The sequence below is a fragment of the Cucumis melo genome, chromosome 3 (assembly GCF_025177605.1).
Source record: "Cucumis melo cultivar AY chromosome 3, USDA_Cmelo_AY_1.0, whole genome shotgun sequence".
In the NCBI taxonomy this organism is placed as follows: domain Eukaryota; kingdom Viridiplantae; phylum Streptophyta; class Magnoliopsida; order Cucurbitales; family Cucurbitaceae; genus Cucumis; species Cucumis melo.
The window spans coordinates 27,512,031-27,530,517 of NC_066859.1; the positions used below are offsets into that span (position 1 = coordinate 27,512,031).

Consider the following 18,487-nt stretch of genomic DNA (forward strand, 5'->3'; position numbering starts at 1 on the left):
TTAACCAATATGTTATGGTTCAATCCATGATGTCTACTATTTAAGAATTATTTTCTATGAGTTTTCTTTAAGATTAGTTAAGGTGCACACTCATATAGATATAAGAAAAATGATATTTGCGAGAACCTATATTCGAGTAGCTTATTACCTTTTGTTTTATTTTTGTACTTTCTAAATCCTAACTTCAGTTTTTAAAATAATTGTCAATGATAGTTAAAAAACCAAATCTAAGAAACTTCTACTTCAAATAAACTTGTTAGGTACGTTCCAACCAATTTTCAAGTTCAAGGTTATTAAACCCAAATAGATTAATACCTTTAATGCATAATGTATAAATCTTAATCGATCAAGACATCATCTATCTCCACAAGTTACGAGAAAACATCTCAAAACCAATAATACAAATTTTAGGTAAACAAGCTATGATAATACACGTGTTAATTGTTAAAGTTGTGGTTAAATTGTACTGAGTCCCAACGTTTCAAAAAAGTTGAACATATACATCTAAAATCAGCATCACAGTGCATTTTGGATCTCAATACTCTCGTGTAGTCCATTACCATCCCACGATACAAAGAACTAAAAGAGATTTCAACGTAAAAATCACAAAAATTGATACACCTTAAATTACGAATACATATATTTTAAATGTCAACATGATTATAACTATACAAATGTATATATACTCGTGATCAAACCTTAAACTTCCAGATTCTATCACCCACCTCAAACTTGGTAAGAAAGAAAATAGAAAAGAAAAAAATAAAAACTATGTAAATAACTGCAGTCACTGTGTGCATAACATTTCGTACACTGCCTTTGGCGGTAGGCCTCAGAATTTTAAAACTTCACTCGAACTCCTTCACTTTTTGGCGCCGAGGCGCTGCCAAGATCGTAGTTTGGAGTTTCGCCAAGGTTCTCTCCATTGCTCATGAATGGCGTCCGGTTCTCCTCCTTCCCGCATCGACCAGGTCTTCTTTAACTTCAGTCTTTATAGAAAATACCCTTTAGACCAACACTAATCACCAACTAGTATTCAATTTTACTATTTCTTAATGTTTCTCTCAAAGCATGTTGAATTTTCGTGGCAAAAATGGCTGTTCATGTTCTTCTTGCCGATTCGGATGGGATTCTTTTAGGTTTTTGATTCCTCCTTCCACGTCTTTGTTGTTTTATGGGATTTTGCTGGGAAAAGGGCATGGGGGAGAAGAAGAAGATTATATCGTGTTGTGTTTGTGCTTTGGATATTATGAATGGGGGAAATATCTACTTGGGTTCTGAGAAAACTAATTAGAGGACAGAGAAATTCAACTTACTCTTTTTTTTTATATATAGAAAACTTAGATTAATTCGAGGTTTATTACAATATTTTTGTCAATTATTGATGGGATGGGATGAGATTTGTGTTTCTGAGATAATAGTTTGATAATTTGGGCATGTTATCATTCCTATTTGAATTGATGGGTGGACATTTATGCGGTTCTTACACGTGTGGGTTTTCTATGATGTGTACAGTTTTATGCTTCAAAGAAAAGGAAACCTCTTACTCCCAGTCTGAAGTCTGGGAGTTACGACAAGGATGGAAAAAGGGCACTTGAAGGGTCGCCTAGTGCTAAAGGTACGTTGGACAATTACCTGGTGGTTTCACAGGACCGTGGCAATTCTGATAACCCGTCACATTCAGTTCGAGAAAACTTGTCTGGGCAAGACTTGGTAAAGAGAAACTTATTGTTGAGAATTAATAGCTCCTCTATAAATGAACACGGTGAAACAACTTCGAGAGGGTGTGACAAGAAAAAAACTATGGAGGATTCATTGGAGACAAGAAGTTCAACAGTTAAATCTATGGCAAGTGATTGGGGTGTTGCACCCTGCACGGAGAAACCAGAGCTTAAGCAGTTTGCAGCTGATTTTCTGTCTCTGTACTGCAGGTATATGTAAACTTCAGTTGGTTAAAGATAACAAGGTTTTCTTGTATTATTATTATTATTATTTAATTAATTAATCATAATAATATATTTTTGTGTGGCTCTGTTTCTATTTTTCCATGTTTGATTAAAATTATAAATGTTACGTCTGTACCTGTAGCAATGAACTACAGACAACTGTTAGTTCACCAGTGGAGCAAAAAGTGACTTCTCTAAAGCGGCACTCCAGTCCATCTCATCTAGAGGAGGAGGCTAAATTACCGAAGAAGATGCACTCTATTGTGGATCCATCAAATGCCGAAGGTGAACCTGATTCCTCAAATGCATTGAGCGAGGGAAACAAGGAGTCCAATTTTGTTGTTGAAACTGGGGTATCTGTTTTCTTCTTCTGAAAAGTTGTGATTCAATTGACCCTTTTTATAGATTTATATAATTATTTGAAAAATCTGATATCATTCATCTGCCTGTCTTTTATGGCAGGATACTGACAGTCATCATCCTGCTGTGCTTAAGGCATGTATGCAGAAATGCAATCAAGCACCTATATCACCTCATTGTTTGACAGAATGCAAAACACCAGGCTTGTCAACTGCCACTACATTTATTCGTCAGACTCCCAAGTCTGGAAGCTCGACATTTTCTCCTGGAGAAGCTTTTTGGAAAGAAGCAATCGTGTTTGCAGATGGTTTATGTGCTCCAAGCATTGCCCTTACCAATTGTGATGGTGAAGAAGCTAATCTTGTAGAGAGTCAGAGTAATACGAAGAAACTTCCTATACCAGAGGAACCTGCTCAGAAAAGGTTAAAAGGACAGTTTGGTGTAGGCAGTGGTGGAGTTCGGCTTGGGGAACCTGGTGCTTCCATAGTTTCATTGAGGAGTGATTTAAAAGAGTTAGATAGAGTAGCGTCTTCACTACCTGTTAAGCATTTTGACTTCTCGGCTGATGATAAAAACTTGGATGAAAATACGTCACCTTGTTGTGCTTCTAATGAATCTAAAGTTAATGCATATGACCTTAACGAGCAGTCTGATCGTTGTTATACTACTCACGTTAGTCTACCAAAGCATAATGATAAGACCCGTGACAGTGATTCTCTTACAAAAGAGAAGATACAAGAAACAAAAGTAACTTCCTCTGTTCCAGTAGTGACTGAAGTGAAATTAAACATATTTAGCCCCTCTGATAGTATCACATCTGACACAGCAACTCATGAACTTAGGGCTTCTACTATTCATGGTTCTAGAGACGAAATGACACCTTCAAGTTCAACAAGACACAAAGATTGGCTGGATCTAACCTGCTGGCTGCCTCCTGAAATTAGCAGCATTTATAAAGAGAAAGGAATAACAAAACTACATCGTTGGCAGGTAGTGCAAAGTATTAACAAACTTTCTTATTGCTTCCTGGAAAGTGTCTCTAGATTTTCGGAGTAAATGGAAGTTCTTTTTTTGTACTACATACTATTTTTGTACTCCATAAAATGTATCATCTTTCACCTGAAACACATTTCATTTTAGTTGGTTCTATGAAAATATTACCATTTTGATAGATGTCGCTTTTGCCATATGGTTGAGTTACTTTGTTTAATTCTTTACTGAAATGGTTTTTTTTTTTTTTAAAAAAACACTCAATATTCTGCTCCACTTTTATAGGTTGAATGCCTTAAGGTAGATGGTGTCTTGCAGAGAAGAAATCTTGTTTATTGTGCATCCACCAGGTACATTAATTTAGGGCTGACTTCCCCCCTTGGCTAGAGTGGGTTACTATTTTCAAAAAATTTACAGTATCCAAGAACAGCGGAAAAGCTGTTGCTTGCTAGCTTGTAGTTCAGTGGTCTCGTAGGGGTATAATTTGTAAGGTACGTTTTGGAACCTTTGTTTCGAAATTTTCTGCAACCTATACGTTAGTAATAAATAAAAGGGAGCTTCTCTCTTTTAGCTGCATTGCGCTGCATTAAGAAATAGTTTTCTCCTTCTCAAAACAAAAAATAATCTTGTGAAAATATCTTGCATGGCTCGTTTATTTATTTATTCTTTTTTCTTTCTTTTTGTGTGTGTGTGGGGGGGGGGGGGGGGGGGGGTTGTGATTTGACCTTCTAGTGATTGCAAAGCAAGGATGCTGGGAGGCTCTTCTCACATCGAGAGAAAAGCTTTTGTTGCGAGCTAGTTTCTTTAAATTGTTTGGTTTGGGAGGAATATAAGGTGGGCGTTTAGTGTGTAAAGGGTTTGGGGCACTACTCATTTCAATATTTTCTTGTGGGTTTCAATGAATATTAATTCTTGTAGGATCATCCTCTATTGAATCATTGATAATACGGATCTTTGACCATTAGTCTATTTTCATTTTTCAATGATAAGCGTTGTGTCCTTTTCTGAAAAGTTGTGATTGCAAAGCAATGATCCTAACAACCACCAAGGTGGGCAAGTGAAAACAAAAAACAAGTAGTTTCAAAGAGCTTGTCATTGTGCTGCATCATCCTGGGAGTAGTTATAAGCCTCAGCCCACTACGATGCTTTTTCCGTTGCCTTCCTGCTGTTAAACCTTTCTTTTTATCTAGTTCACCTTGTTTGCGTTTTCCTCTTCCTAATAATGGTTTAGTTTCTCATATAGAAAGTAGTTTATTATCAAATACTTTTTTATGAAGAAGTAATTATAGTAACAAATGCTTTAAGAAACACTTCCAGACTCACACTGTTGCTTATTTTGTCTGTATCATCTGCAGTGCTGGAAAAAGTTTTGTTGCAGAGATTTTAATGTTAAGGAGGGTAATTTCTACTGGAAAGATGGCACTTCTTGTACTTCCATATGTGTCAATTTGTGCAGAAAAGGTGATTTATGCCTTCCAAATTCGGTTAACTATGCAGATACAATGATCTTTTCAATATCTGTATTCTTAAATTCCATAACTTTATATTTTGTTTGCAATTTCTTTATTTTCTAGGCCGCACATCTTGATGTTCTTCTTGAACCTCTGGGTAAGCATGTGCGTAGTTATTATGGAAATCAAGGTGGTGGTACGCTTCCTAAGGATACTTCTGTGGCCGTTTGCACGATTGAGAAGGCAAACTCTTTAATAAACAGATTGTTGGAGGAGTGTCGTTTGTCGGAAATTGGAATTATCGTGATAGATGAATTGCACATGGTAACTAAGAAAATCAATATGAAATTACAAATTCTTTATGAAAAATATGCAATGTAAGATGGAAATAGAAGAAGACTGTTCCTGTGGTGTAGCATGCTTGTGGCTTAAAAATATTTTGTTTCATGAGAACATGATTTCCTATTTTCTTGAAGAGGCCAATTTATAGATAAGCTATACCTTAAACCTTTCCCAGTCAGGGTATTCACCTAGATGATTCTTGTTTTATTGATAGGTTGGAGATCAGACGAGGGGGTATCTTTTGGAACTATTGTTGACTAAACTTCGTTATGCTGCTGGGGAAGGTAATTTAGATTCTAGTAGTGGTGAGAGTTCTGGAACAAGTAGTGGTAAGTCAGACCCTGCTCATGGTATTCAAATAGTTGGCATGAGTGCGACCATGCCAAATGTTGCAGCTGTTGCAGATTGGCTTCAGGTTAGTGAATTAATAACCTTCGAAAAGTTAATGTGGAAATATGATTGTTGTTAGAGGAAGCATGGGTGTTATTTTTCCGAAGTTTGGGCTTGTGTAGATGTTGGTTGTTCAATTGAGAAACATCACGTGACTTCTCATTAGGATGTGCCTGGTAGTGCTTTTAATATTATAAATTTTTTAGATCTTTCTGAGTGCTTATTATAAGTTTTTCTCCCTTGAAAAAAACGAAACTGAAAATGGCTAAAAGGTATGCTATTAAAATAACAAAAAGATATGATATAAATCAGAGAAAGTGTGTTTAAGAAGTCAGTGAGAAAGCAATTGCGTCAATTATGGAAGTTAGGTAGAAAGTGTGCTTAAGAAGTTAGGGAGAAAATTTTTACAAAAGAGAGAGATTGTAGGAGAAAATTTATTGAGGAAAGTTAATGAAAAAAGTATGGATGTTGAAGGAAATTAGAGGGAGATGGTGTATGACAGTCACATAATTCTTCCTAAATAAGTAAAGAGAGAAACCATCGTGAGTTAGCCTAGTGGTAAAGAAAGAGATATAGTCTCAAATGGCTAAGAGGTCATGGATTCAATCCATGGTGGCCACCTAGGAATTAATTTTCTATGATTTTCCTTGTCACCCAAATTTTGTAGGATAAGACGGATTGTCTCATGATTAGTCGGGTGCGTGTAGGTTGGTTTAGATGCTCATGAATATAAAAAAAGTAAAGCAAAAGGTGAAAGGCACTTATATTAATGAAAGGTCGATATTATCCATTTGATTTGATTTGATTTATTATTATTTTCTTAGAAAAAACAAAAGATATTATGTTAATCCCGAAATTTACATGTGTGAAAATTATACATTAATTGTTTGATAATGGAATCTTAATAGAGGGTCTAAATTGATTCACTTGTGAACGATTAAGGTTTTCGATTGACGTAGTTATTTAGTTTGGGTTTTTAATTGATAGATACAACCTTCAAATTTAGTGGTGTAATTTAATTTTTTCCAAATAAAATATTTTCAAATTCTACCGTAAATAATTCTTTACATTTTATATACAAAAGTCAGATCTTATTACGTGGTTTGGGGATTGGGTGCTATAGTTATATCTTTTGAAAATTTATAGACTTGGTCCTTGCATCTTTGATGTCAGACTACTCTATTGTCACTTTGAAAATTTGCATGCAGGCAGCCTTGTACCATACTGATTTTCGACCTGTTCCTTTAGAGGAGTACATTAAAGTTGGGAATACCATTTATAATAAAAGTTTGGACATCGTTAGAACAATCTCAAAAACAGCTAATCTTGGTGGTAGGGATCCAGATCACATTGTAGAATTATGTAATGAGGTATGATTTCTTTTGATTTGTTAAGTCGGACTTGTTCCTAAATTTGTATCGAACAATAATTCTTTTAATTGTATTTTAGGTAGTTGAAGATGGTAACTCAGTATTGATCTTTTGCTCCAGTCGGAAAGGATGTGAATCAACAGCCAAACATGTGTCAAAATTCCTCAAGAAGTTTTCTGTCAAAATTCAAAATGAGAACAGTGAGTTTACAGACATTTTTTCAGCAATTGATGCACTGCGAAGATGTCCTTCTGGACTGGATCCTGTATTAGAGGAAACCTTCCCATCTGGTGTTGCCTACCATCATGCTGGCCTTACTGTATATTCATCATCTCTTAGACCTACATGTAGATCTTATTGTTGAGCATATTTTAATTATTTATTACTTCTCAATAGGTTGAGGAGAGAGAGGTTGTTGAAACTTGCTACCGCAAGGGTCTTTTACGTGTTTTAACTGCTACATCTACCTTAGCTGCTGGAGTTAACCTGCCAGCTCGAAGGGTTATTTTCCGACAACCCAGGATTGGACGAGACTTTATCGATGGTGCAAGGTACAGACAAATGGCTGGTCGGGCTGGCCGGACTGGGATTGATACCAAGGGGGAAAGTGTAAGTCTTCCTTCAATCTTAACTGAAGTGCCAGTTTTGTGTTGATATGCTGATTTAAGAACATTTATCAATTGACCTACTCTACCCTACCCTTTGTTTTTTATTTGTGGTATTGAAACATTTACCTTTTGTTATATTCTTCTTTTTCCTAACATTTTTCTTCATTTCCATCTGAGCAGGTACTCATCTGCAGACCAGAAGAGGTTAAAAGAATTAATGAACTTCTTAACGAGAGCTGTCCACCTTTGCAATCATGTTTGTCTGAAGATAAGAATGGAATGACACATGCTATTTTAGAAGTTGTGGCCGGAGGGATTGTTCAAACTGCAACTGATATTCATCGTTATGTAAGGTGTACTCTTCTGAATTCTACTAAACCATTTCAAGATGTGGTTAAATCAGCACAGGAATCCCTTCGGTGGTTATGCCATAGAAAATTTCTCGAATGGAATGGGGATACCAAGTTGTATAGTACCACACCTCTTGGACGTGCATCGTTTGGAAGCTCTCTTAGTCCAGAAGAATCACTTGTAATAAACCTCTTCTATAATTCCACCACCATTATTCATGGTGGAAGCATGTGTTAGAAAATTATCGTTAATCGTTAAGTTTCCATTTGGTTCAATCAGTCAATTACTACGTAGGGTAAATGATAATTAAGATGACTGAAGGCTTTCTTTCTGATTATTTTATTTTAAATATCTCCTTAGATTGTCTTGGATGATCTTTCAAGGGCTCGAGAAGGATTTGTGCTTGCATCTGATTTACATTTGGTGTACCTAGTCACGCCGATCAATGTTGATGTTGAGCCAGATTGGGAGTTATATTATGAACGGTTTATGGGCTTGTCTTCTCTTGACCAGGTAAGGTTGGTTTCTTTGGTAGTTTAGATCCCTCTTGAATGATCTGAAATTTACAGTTAGAGTCTCATTTTTGGATCAGATTAAGTTTTTGTTGTACTTAAATACCTTGGAGAACCACACTCCAAAAGCTAGTTATTGAGGTGACAGAGTCAAGCCACCTAAGTACCACATTGATCATTCCATTTTAACCAATATGAGACAAAAATAGCCCATGCTACCTTTGTTCCCAACAATTTTTAACCCTCTCTACGGTTAATTTTGAAGATATATGTTAGTGCAAACGAGTAACAACTAACATTAGTTTTCGACCAAGTAATATTTAGTGTTTTAACATTTGATAAACATTTTAATATTGCTCTCCTTGGTCTTTATTCCAGTTATATTAACGATTTTTAATCTCTTAAAACACACCCTCCATTATTTTCAGTATGTTCTCTTCTGTATTGAATGGATGATTCTTCACACGTGAAATTTCATTCGCCAACAATGAAACCTGCCAACTTTTCTTCCATTGCTTCCAATCAGTTTTCCATTTAATGCACTGCGTAGCTTGTCAGACCTCTTGAGACGTTAGTTCTTTATTTCTCAATGCAAGTATTATCTTCATATGCAATACTTACACGACAAAATACATTTCCAGAAACGTAGGATGTATGTTTCATCCATTGAGAATTGATGTCTGCTCATTTATTTGTTTCATTTTAATTCATTTCCTTGTCTACGTGGTTAGACATTGGTACTGTTGAGTGTCCATAAGGAAATACACTGAGGAATTTATGTATTTTGAATTTCACCGATATCCAACGATTCCACCATGCTGCCTGTCTCTTTGCTAACGACTAGCAAATTAAGTTTGTTGAACTGTTGAACTCTTTCCCTCTTATTTTTTCTATATACTTATCTTCTAATAAATATGTAAAATCAAAATGCAGTCTGTTGGAAATCGAGTTGGAGTTACAGAACCATTTTTGATGCGTATGGCACATGGTGCTCCCGTTCGACGGGCAAATATCTCAAGAAATGGTGTTGCAGGTTCACGTACCAAGCGTGATGAACATATGGGCATGTATGGTGACAGACCTTCAGAGGAGCAAACTATTCGAGTGTGTAAACGATTTTATGTGGCCCTCATCTTGTCAAGACTTGTTCAGGTACGTGGAGTGTTGCTGTTAATCTTAGATTTATTTCTACATGATTGGTAACTTTAATGTTTTGTTGTGCACCTACATATAGGAATTCAAAACACAAATTCCTTTTTTCTGAATTACCTTCCATGTTTACAGAAACAATAAAATTCTTTTATTTACTCTTCCTCTTAACAGCTGAGCAAATTACATTCCTTCTTTGCGGTTATTCATATTTCAATTTAGCCTAGTAATTGAACAGCTTTTGAAAGATTTCTACCTAATTTAATTCATGTTGGTTCTGAAGGAAACTCCTATTCCTGAAGTTTGTGAGGCTTTTAAAGTTGCCAGAGGAATGGTTCAAGCATTACAAGAGAGTGCCGGAAGGTTTGCATCTATGGTCTCTGTATTTTGTGAGAGGCTTGGATGGCACGATTTGGAAGGTTTGGTAGCCAAGTTCCAAAATCGTGTTTCATTTGGAGTTAGAGCAGAGATTGTAGAACTTACTACTATTCCATACGTTAAGGTTAGGCACTGCCCTTGGCTTTTTTGTGTTTCTCTTCATTTGTTTATTCCCATCAGCAACAGTGTGTTGTTATTTACTTTAAGCAATTTGTTCAGGGTTCTCGAGCCAGAGCACTCTATAAAGCTGGTTTGCGGACACCTTTAGCAATTGCAGAAGCCTCTGATGCTGAATTAGTTAAAGCTCTTTTTGAGTCTGCGTCATGGACTACAGAAGGTGAGAGACATGATTATTTGTTTGTGCTGATTCTGTTCAGCAGGTAAAATTGTCCTTGGTATTATGCAATTTTCTTGCCCAAGTAGTTTGTTCAAATTTTAGTTGTTAATTTTAATGGGAGGGTATAATCAGTAATGGCTGTATGAAGCAATCCAGTTTCATGGACTAGGGGGTATTCCTATTCACCTTCTATTTATTGGGGATGTTAACCTACTAAGCAAAGCAACCAACCAAAACCAACAATGAAAACAAACTCAACAATCACAGATTAACTTTTAATTATTGTACACCAGCCTCCCTGTTAATGAACTTGGGTTTTAGTCATAGTTCTCAACCCATTACTAACTAGTTATGACATGATATTGGAAATATGATGTCTTCAACCTACGATGGGAAACAATCAAACCAATATTCTTTGAGATAGAAAACAAACGTATACTAAATACAAAGATTTTATAGCAGACATGAAGATATGGACCAGAAAAAATTCCATTTAATGCGTAAGGTAAGCCTAAAAGCTAGATATTTTACATGGTTTGCCCACCAAATGTGAAAAAAGCTCATCCTGTCTGAAACAACAGTCTGAGCTGCAGTAGATCAGGTAGACAATGAGCTCTGAACTGTATTTAAATATGCACACGTACCTGATACTCTAATGATTTTGCACTTAGTTGTAGTGATAATTTGTTGAGTCATTAGAATTGTGGATTGTGGATACATTCTCTATTCTTTTACTTTTCAGTTATTTTCAGATTCAAACGACTATATTCTTAGAGATAAAATGATTTCTGGTTAGTGGCGGCTGTTATAATTGTAGTTGTCTTCCTCCGGTTTCAAAATTCTAATATTGATATTGATTGTATAGAGAGTATAGCTCAAAAACGGATGCATGTTGGATTAGCTAGGAAGATCAAGCATGGTGCTCGTAAAGTTGTTCTTGATAAAGCTGAAGAGGCAAGGATTGCTGCATTCTCAGCTTTTAAATCGTTGGGGTTCACTGTGCCACAAATTTCTCATCCCTTGTCAGCAAGTGTAGATGGAAATATAACAGCACAAGTGGCTGTTAGCACCCGTCAAATGGAGCATGTTTTAACTTTGTCATCTGTTGGAGGAACTTCCAGTTCTGAAAAAGTCGTTGGCAAGAACCCCAGTGAAACAGGGGCAATGTCTGTTGACGTGAAAGGGTCCAATTCTGGTGTTAATCCTCCGGTGAATGTTGAAGGGTCTGCTATCCAAGATTCAAATACTGTTGTTGAATGTGCGGGAAAGGTAGATGTTGCAATCTCTACTCACGTGGAAAGAATTACTGATAAAGATGCTCAGAGGGAACAACATAGTGGTAAGGTTTTACATTCACTAAAAAGAGACGATTCTTCCATGAAAGGACCTATCCAGGCAGCTACTACATCTGGCGGATTTGAATCTTTCTTGGAATTGTGGGATGCTAGCCAGGAATTTTATTTTGATCTCTATTACACCAAACGGTCTGAAGTGAACTCTGTCATCCCCTTTGAATTACATGGAATAGCTATCTGTTGGGAAAATTCTCCGGTGTATTATGTGAACATTCCAAAGGATTTGTTGGGGCCCAAGAGTGGAAAAGGTCTTTGTCCGGATGACAGCATGTCTGGCGATCGGGTAGATGTTTCACAAAACGAACATTGGTTTGAGATGATTGAAATGAGATGGAAAAAGATCAATGAAATATTTACAAAGAAAAATGTTAGAAAGTTTGCATGGAATTTGAAAGTTCAAGTTCAGGTACTTAAATGTCCTGGAGTTTCCATCCAGAAATTGGGTTTCCTGAATTCTGCTCGACGTAATATGGGCCTTAAACTTGTAGACGGTTCATACTTAGTGTTGTCCGGAGTTCACGTAAGCAATGTAATTGATATGTGTATTGTAGCTTGGATTCTTTGGCCAGATGACGAGAGAAATTCAACCCTGAACCTGGAGAAGGTATGGTGTAATCAACTCAACTAATGCAAAAACATAACCGAAAAACAAAATTTTCTTGTGAATGTCATTTTTCAACCAAGATAACGCATGATTTTGAAGGATTTTCTGCTACAATGAATTGAGACATATTTTAATCTTCAACTGAAATTGTGATGGTGATGAAATAGGAAGTCAAGAAAAGATTATCTGGTGAAGCTGCTGCTGCTGCTAACCGGAGTGGCCAGTGGAAGAATCAGATGAGAAGAGTAGCCCATAATGGCTGCTGTCGGCGTGTTGCACAGACACGAGCTCTATGTTCTGTTCTATGGAAGCTAATAATTTCTGAAAAGCTCTTGGAAGCTCTCAACAATATAGAGATTCCATTGGTAAATTTTGCCTTTTGTTTTGCCTGTCATTTACCTTAAGAGAAGGTGGCATCATGATAGCAGTTGATTCTTCTAATGCCCAATAAAAATAGTAAATCGTAGCTGTTAGTGGGTTGTTCGCTGTAAACATGATGCAATTTTGATCTAATTGTTATAAGAAGAAAAACAATCAGATTATGTTCATATTTACTTTTGTTGCTTTTTAGGAACATTTAAGTGATACTTAACATGAAATTTTCTTCTTCCACAGAGCAGCTGAATAATATCAAAAAGTTCAGCCTAAATATATTACCGATTTTACTATTGAAGCAGTTGAACTTGTTTTAACCAATGGAAACTTTTGTAGGTAGGTATTCTTGCTGATATGGAGACCTGGGGCATAGGTGTTGACATGGAGGGATGCATCCGGGCCCGTAATTTACTGGGAAAAAAACTTAGGTGCCTTGAGAAGGAAGCTTATAGGCTAGCTGGCATGACCTTCTCCCTGTACGCAGCAGCAGATATTGCTAATGTTCTATATGGACATTTGAAGCTCTCTATTCCAGAGGAGTTCAACAAAGGCAAACAACATCCAAGTACTGATAAACATTGTTTGGACTTGCTGAGGTAATAAATTGATTCTAATAATTTCTATGCATGCATGTGAAAAAATGAAAGTAAACGCAAGGATTGAGGAAATGGAACAATAAACTTTCTGATGTTCATTGACCTCTCCATTTTTCCTTCTAACTCTAACTTAGTTAACAACGTTGTTAAGTCTTCAGATCTTATTTCCCCTTAACATACCAACATAAGAGGCTCTAGGCTTAGCATCTGAATTCTGAATTCATTGTCTTGAATGATGGGCTTCATCATTATTCATCATATTTCAGTGAGTAATCTTATATCATATCCCAGAAAGTTGACCATCCTCTTTTGTTGAAACCAGCTGGAACGAATTGATTTTTGTTTCACCTGTAGTTGGCCAAACAAAACCACACATTCCATTATCCAGCCCGAAGGGATGTGTTTTCTCTGAATACGAACAAGTTCCTTCTCTCTCTCTCTCTCTCTCTCTCTCTCTCTCTCTCTTCTTTAGAAAGAGAAAATCACATCATTTTCACCATAATATTTTAAAACCAAGTAAGTTGAGACAATTAAAGGGGGAGGGAGCATATTCCCTTTTTTTTATTTCCAATTTAATAAAAGTTTCTTTGGACCAAATACAGAAATATTTGTTTTCAACACTGCACCCGCTTTAGTTCATACTTCAAATTAATATTAATGGCTAATTATAGTTGACAATTACTTGCCTTGCCCATGATTTGAATCCTCCTGCTGAAGCCTTGAATCTTAAAGAACTAGCGGAAATTGAAATCTCTAAGCGAAGAGAGGAGCACTTTCTATTCCATCATACAAGATATCTGAATGCACCTTATTTATTTATTTACTGGATAGGAAACATGAATCATTCTAACGAAGAGTTTAACAGACTTTAAGAGAGATAAAGTAAACTCAAGTTCATTTTCCTGTAAGTCAGTAAATGTTCATACAAGAGATAAGTAAACTCAAGTTCAAGGATATCTTACTTGCTTACTTTAGCATCTTTTGTGCATTTTTTCATGTCTAGGGAGCCAAGCATTTGATATAGATCTTATATTTCAGGAATGAACACCCTATTGTTCCAGTCATTAAAGAGCACCGGACATTGGCAAAGCTCTTTAACTGTACTTTGGGATCCATTTGCTCCTTAGCTAGGCTATCTGCAAGGACACAGAAGTATACATTACATGGTCATTGGCTCCAAACATCCACAGCAACTGGTCGGCTTTCCATGGAGGAGCCTAATCTTCAGGTATGGGGTTTTATTAACTCTTTTCGTCATCCTGTTGATGAAACTGGGGATGAAACTTCATGCTAAATTTTGGAAAAATTCTTTGAGTGCAGTGTGTTGAGCATGCGGTAGAATTCAAAATGAATGAAGATGATGTTGATCATTGTAAAATTAATGCTCGTGATTTCTTCATCTCTACTCAGGTATTTTCATTAAAAAAATTTTACTAACTTCTTTAGAATTTATGGTGGTGAGAGTTTAGCCTCCTTTTTGATTTCATTCTTCAATTAAATTTATTGTTTCTCTAGAAACACTTCTTGAGCATCATGGATCTTTTTGGGTTCCGTGCTTCCCATTCATTTGAATATACCAACCAGACTCCCTGTTCACTTACTTCTTTCCAACATTTTTTATAATCCGGACTCCAGAGCGTGGACAATACACGTCTAATTTCCTTCTAAGTGGGCTTCTTTTTAGTTTGTCTGTCCATGCTTTTAGTTTCATATCTTTCCCAATAGATTCAAAAAACAAGTTTCATTCACAAAAAAGTTATGGCGTCTTTCTCGTGAGGTTGGCATTTATGCTAATGTCTTGTCTGAAAGTGAGATGATTGTTTTTTTCTTTTATTTAATTAAAGAATCAAATATCCTATTCTGCTTGCAACTGTGGTTGAGTTGTTATTTTAATATACATGGTAGGAAAATTGGCTGCTCTTATCGGCAGATTATTCTCAGATAGAGTTGCGGCTGATGGCACATTTTTCAAAAGACTCCTTACTGATTGAACTCCTCAGTAGATCTCATGGGGATGTGTTCACTACGATTGCTGCTAGATGGACAGGGAAGACAGAAGACTCCATTGGATCTCATGAGCGAGATCAAACCAAAAGGTTGGTATATGGAATTCTTTATGGAATGGGCGCCAAATCACTTGCATTACAACTGGAATGTAGTAGAGATGAGGCTGTAGAGAAAATTCAAAGTTTCAAGAGTTCTTTCCCTGGCGTGGCTTCATGGCTTCATGAAGCGGTCACATTTTGCCGTCAGAAGGGGTAAAAACTTATTGCTCTCTTTGGTGTTTTTCTATTTTCATTTGTTCCGATAAATGCTCATTCCAAGTCATATGAGTTTTACTGAAAATGGGTCCTCTGCATATGCACTTGTAAATTTGTATGTGAGAGGGCGCACTAAAAGAATATATACTCTAAACTTGCTTTGGATTTCCTTTCACTTTTGTGCACATATTTTCTATCGCAAAATTTTCAGGTATGTTGAAACTCTTAAAGGAAGAAGACGCTTCTTGTCAAAAATTAATTCTCCTAATAGCAAAGAAAAATCGAAAGCACAGAGACAAGCTGTGAATTCAATTTGTCAGGTATTTCTACCTTTCCCTTTTGTATGATTAGTGATAACTGTTATTCTGTTCTGGGCTGGCTTTATTGAACCTCATCTCACTCTATCTCCATCTTGATTTTAAGTGTTCTGTAATCATGTGCAAATGTTTTTCTTTTACTAGGGTTCAGCGGCTGACATAATTAAATTGGCTATGATCCACGTTTATTCCGTCATTGGAACGGATGCCCCAGATCTTACAGTGTTACCTGCAGCTAACTCCAATATATTGAGGGGTCACTGCCGCATTGTATTACAGGTTCATATGCAGTTTCCTTTTCCAAATTGCACAACTTTTACAGTTGCCTCGTTCATTACTTTCCCTTCATGTAGAATCATTGTAGTAACTGCAAAGATTTTTACTCAGGTGCATGACGAGTTAGTGCTAGAAGTGGACCCTTCCGTGGTCAAGGAGGCAGCATCCTTGTTACAGAAGAGCATGGAAAATGCTGCCTCCCTACTTGGTAAATATGCAGCATTTACAGTTTTTCTTTTGCTACATTCAAAATGTTTATAACAAGATCTTTAAATGTGATTCTTTTCAGTTCCTTTGCAAGTCAAACTGAAAGTTGGACGAACATGGGGTTCTTTGGAGACATTCTTGCCTGATAACTTCCAGATTGAAGCTCTTGCACCTGGATCTTGACCACCAAAAATTTTTTATTATGAAAAGGAATTTCCACATGACTGGACCAAGGTACATGTTATAGCCATATAAAATTCATATATTCCATCAAATTCATCAGAATATGATCACCTGATGGAACTTAAAAGGGTTTCATTTTCTTCAGCAGAATGCTTGGGTGGAAGCCAAATAGAAAACCTGGTCTCAAGAATGGAAAAAAGGCTGATGGAAACAGTGCTTGCCATTATTCTGAGGCCTTTTACCCGATGCTTCAATCGGTATTTTCTTTTAGTCAGCAGCCTCCAAATCAACTAACAATTTACAGATAACTCTGTTGAGTATGGCTGCAAAGTAAATGGTTGGTCTGCCTTCGACACACAATGGTTGGTACCTCTCATCTCTCTTTTGCTGCTGTTTCCTTCCCTTGAAGTCGTCTTTCACCATCTGCTTGTTGCAACAATTCCTAAGCGGAGTTACATGAGTTGAATGCAAATTGAGGGAAGACGCATCGTTTCTACTATCTTCTAATGACAGTTTGCCTTTCTGACTGTACTGATATTATTCTCAACCAGTCAGATGAAAAAGACTGCACTGGTAATATTCTCCCCACACAACAGGATTATGCATAGAAATTTTTCAAGATCCTGCAAACATATTCAGCGACGCTGTAGAGTGAAATCTTAGTGGAAGCAAGAATCCCAAGGCGGGATGGCTATTAAGGTACACGTATTTATCTTTCCAAGAAAGACCTGCATTTGGTTCCTCATTTGATACTTCATTCCTTTGAGCAAATTGAACCGGTTTGAACATTTCCGGCATCATCTAAGTCATCCTCATGTCTTCACTGCCAAATTGTTGTCATCCTTATTTGCCAAGGTGCATTTGGCCACCATTTCTACAAACTATAACGTCAAATTTCATAGCTATTACATTTGGAGATGAGTCAGTATATTTAGTGTACTTCAATGCAGGCCTCATCCCATCTCCCTTGAAGTCTCTTGTTTCAACCTGTACATCATGATAGTATTCTTCTTCAATAATTTAATGATATTTCATTCTTTTAGTGTGCTTTTGTCACTTATTGAACTATTGAAGAACCTTTCCTTGGTTCATTTAAACTCTCCATTGCTTTGTTTTGCAAGTAAAATGCTTTATAGTAGGATGATTTGAAAAGAAAACTGTTGTTATGACTCACGTTGAATTATGATTCACTTTTTTTTAGCCTTCTCTTTTCATTCTGCTGTGACAAATTTATATTTAATGATCACAAATTTATTTTCTTTAAATAATGATTATTTAAAAATTTTGATCCTTCTAAATTACAAATATAGCAATTCGATTCAAAGTATCAAAACATATTACCATTTTAAAAAAGTTGCAAATATTGGTGTATCACTTATAAGACCATAAGAGTTAATCAATGATAGAAACTTATATTTGCAATGTTTAAAAATTATTGTTACATTATTATCTCTAATTTCTACCTATTATCATTACCCTCTTCAAAATTTGTATTCCTGTTGGTGAAATTTTAAGCTTCGTGTTATGGACGTTAATTTAAAAAAGGAGGCCCAATACCATCTCTCATTGGGCTTCCCCTTTGGCCCTTTTGCTCAAACTGGAACCAATCTGCCTAGACAGCCTTGCACATGTGATCAGCACGTGAACTGAATTGGTTGATTGAAATTTTTCCAAAGATTTTGATCAAAACAATAATAACAATAATGATATTGTTAGTGATAATAATAATAATAATAATACTCAAACATTTGGGGGGAAATGAGAATGATTAACATTTATGTATATTTAACGTAACGTGATAATATAAATATTTTATATTAATATTTTTCCACATTTTGGTCGCCTTCTAAATCATAAACTAACAAATGCAACTATCAATTATAATATTACAACAAATTTTTTGAGACAGCTGTTTGGTTAAACACGGTTTCATTAAAAGTTCATTATTAATATTTTATGATTGCTCTCGCAAATGATTTTTGGGAACTATTCAAGTTCTTTTCCTTAAAAAAAATATATATATATATATATATATATTTAGATGGTGATTTTAAAATTCACATACTATTATTAGATAAAAATCATGAAATTCACGTTTGAAAACTATTCTACTTGAGGAGTATAATCAA

The 18,487-nt window shown here is 36.0% G+C and overlaps 1 protein-coding gene across 5 annotated transcripts; it reads left to right on the forward strand.

Annotated features, from left to right (window-relative positions):
* Window positions 1–710: 710 nt before the first annotated feature.
* On the forward strand, window positions 711–17,400 carry LOC103488202 (helicase and polymerase-containing protein TEBICHI). Of its 5 annotated transcripts, XM_017044510.2 has the most exons (28): window positions 713–971; window positions 1,516–1,931; window positions 2,089–2,299; window positions 2,409–3,296; window positions 3,582–3,646; window positions 4,652–4,757; window positions 4,871–5,071; window positions 5,304–5,504; window positions 6,688–6,849; window positions 6,929–7,168; window positions 7,246–7,458; window positions 7,638–7,988; window positions 8,169–8,321; window positions 9,254–9,472; window positions 9,753–9,971; window positions 10,067–10,184; window positions 11,050–12,143; window positions 12,311–12,508; window positions 12,855–13,114; window positions 14,153–14,342; window positions 14,435–14,524; window positions 15,020–15,372; window positions 15,587–15,695; window positions 15,837–15,971; window positions 16,080–16,176; window positions 16,258–16,409; window positions 16,507–16,720; window positions 16,910–17,400. In XM_017044510.2, exons 1-26 carry the CDS (start codon window positions 936–938, stop codon window positions 16,356–16,358), a joined length of 6,426 nt encoding a protein of 2,141 aa, XP_016899999.2. In that variant the 5' UTR covers window positions 713–935; the 3' UTR covers window positions 16,359–16,409; window positions 16,507–16,720; window positions 16,910–17,400. The 5 variants fall into 5 exon arrangements, with proteins under 5 accessions (XP_050938207.1, XP_016899999.2, XP_008445039.2 ...); XM_008446817.3 differs by having other exon boundaries at window positions 16,507–17,400; XM_051082249.1 differs by having other exon boundaries at window positions 4,910–5,071; window positions 16,507–17,400.
* The last annotated feature ends 1,087 nt before the right edge of the window (window positions 17,401–18,487 follow it).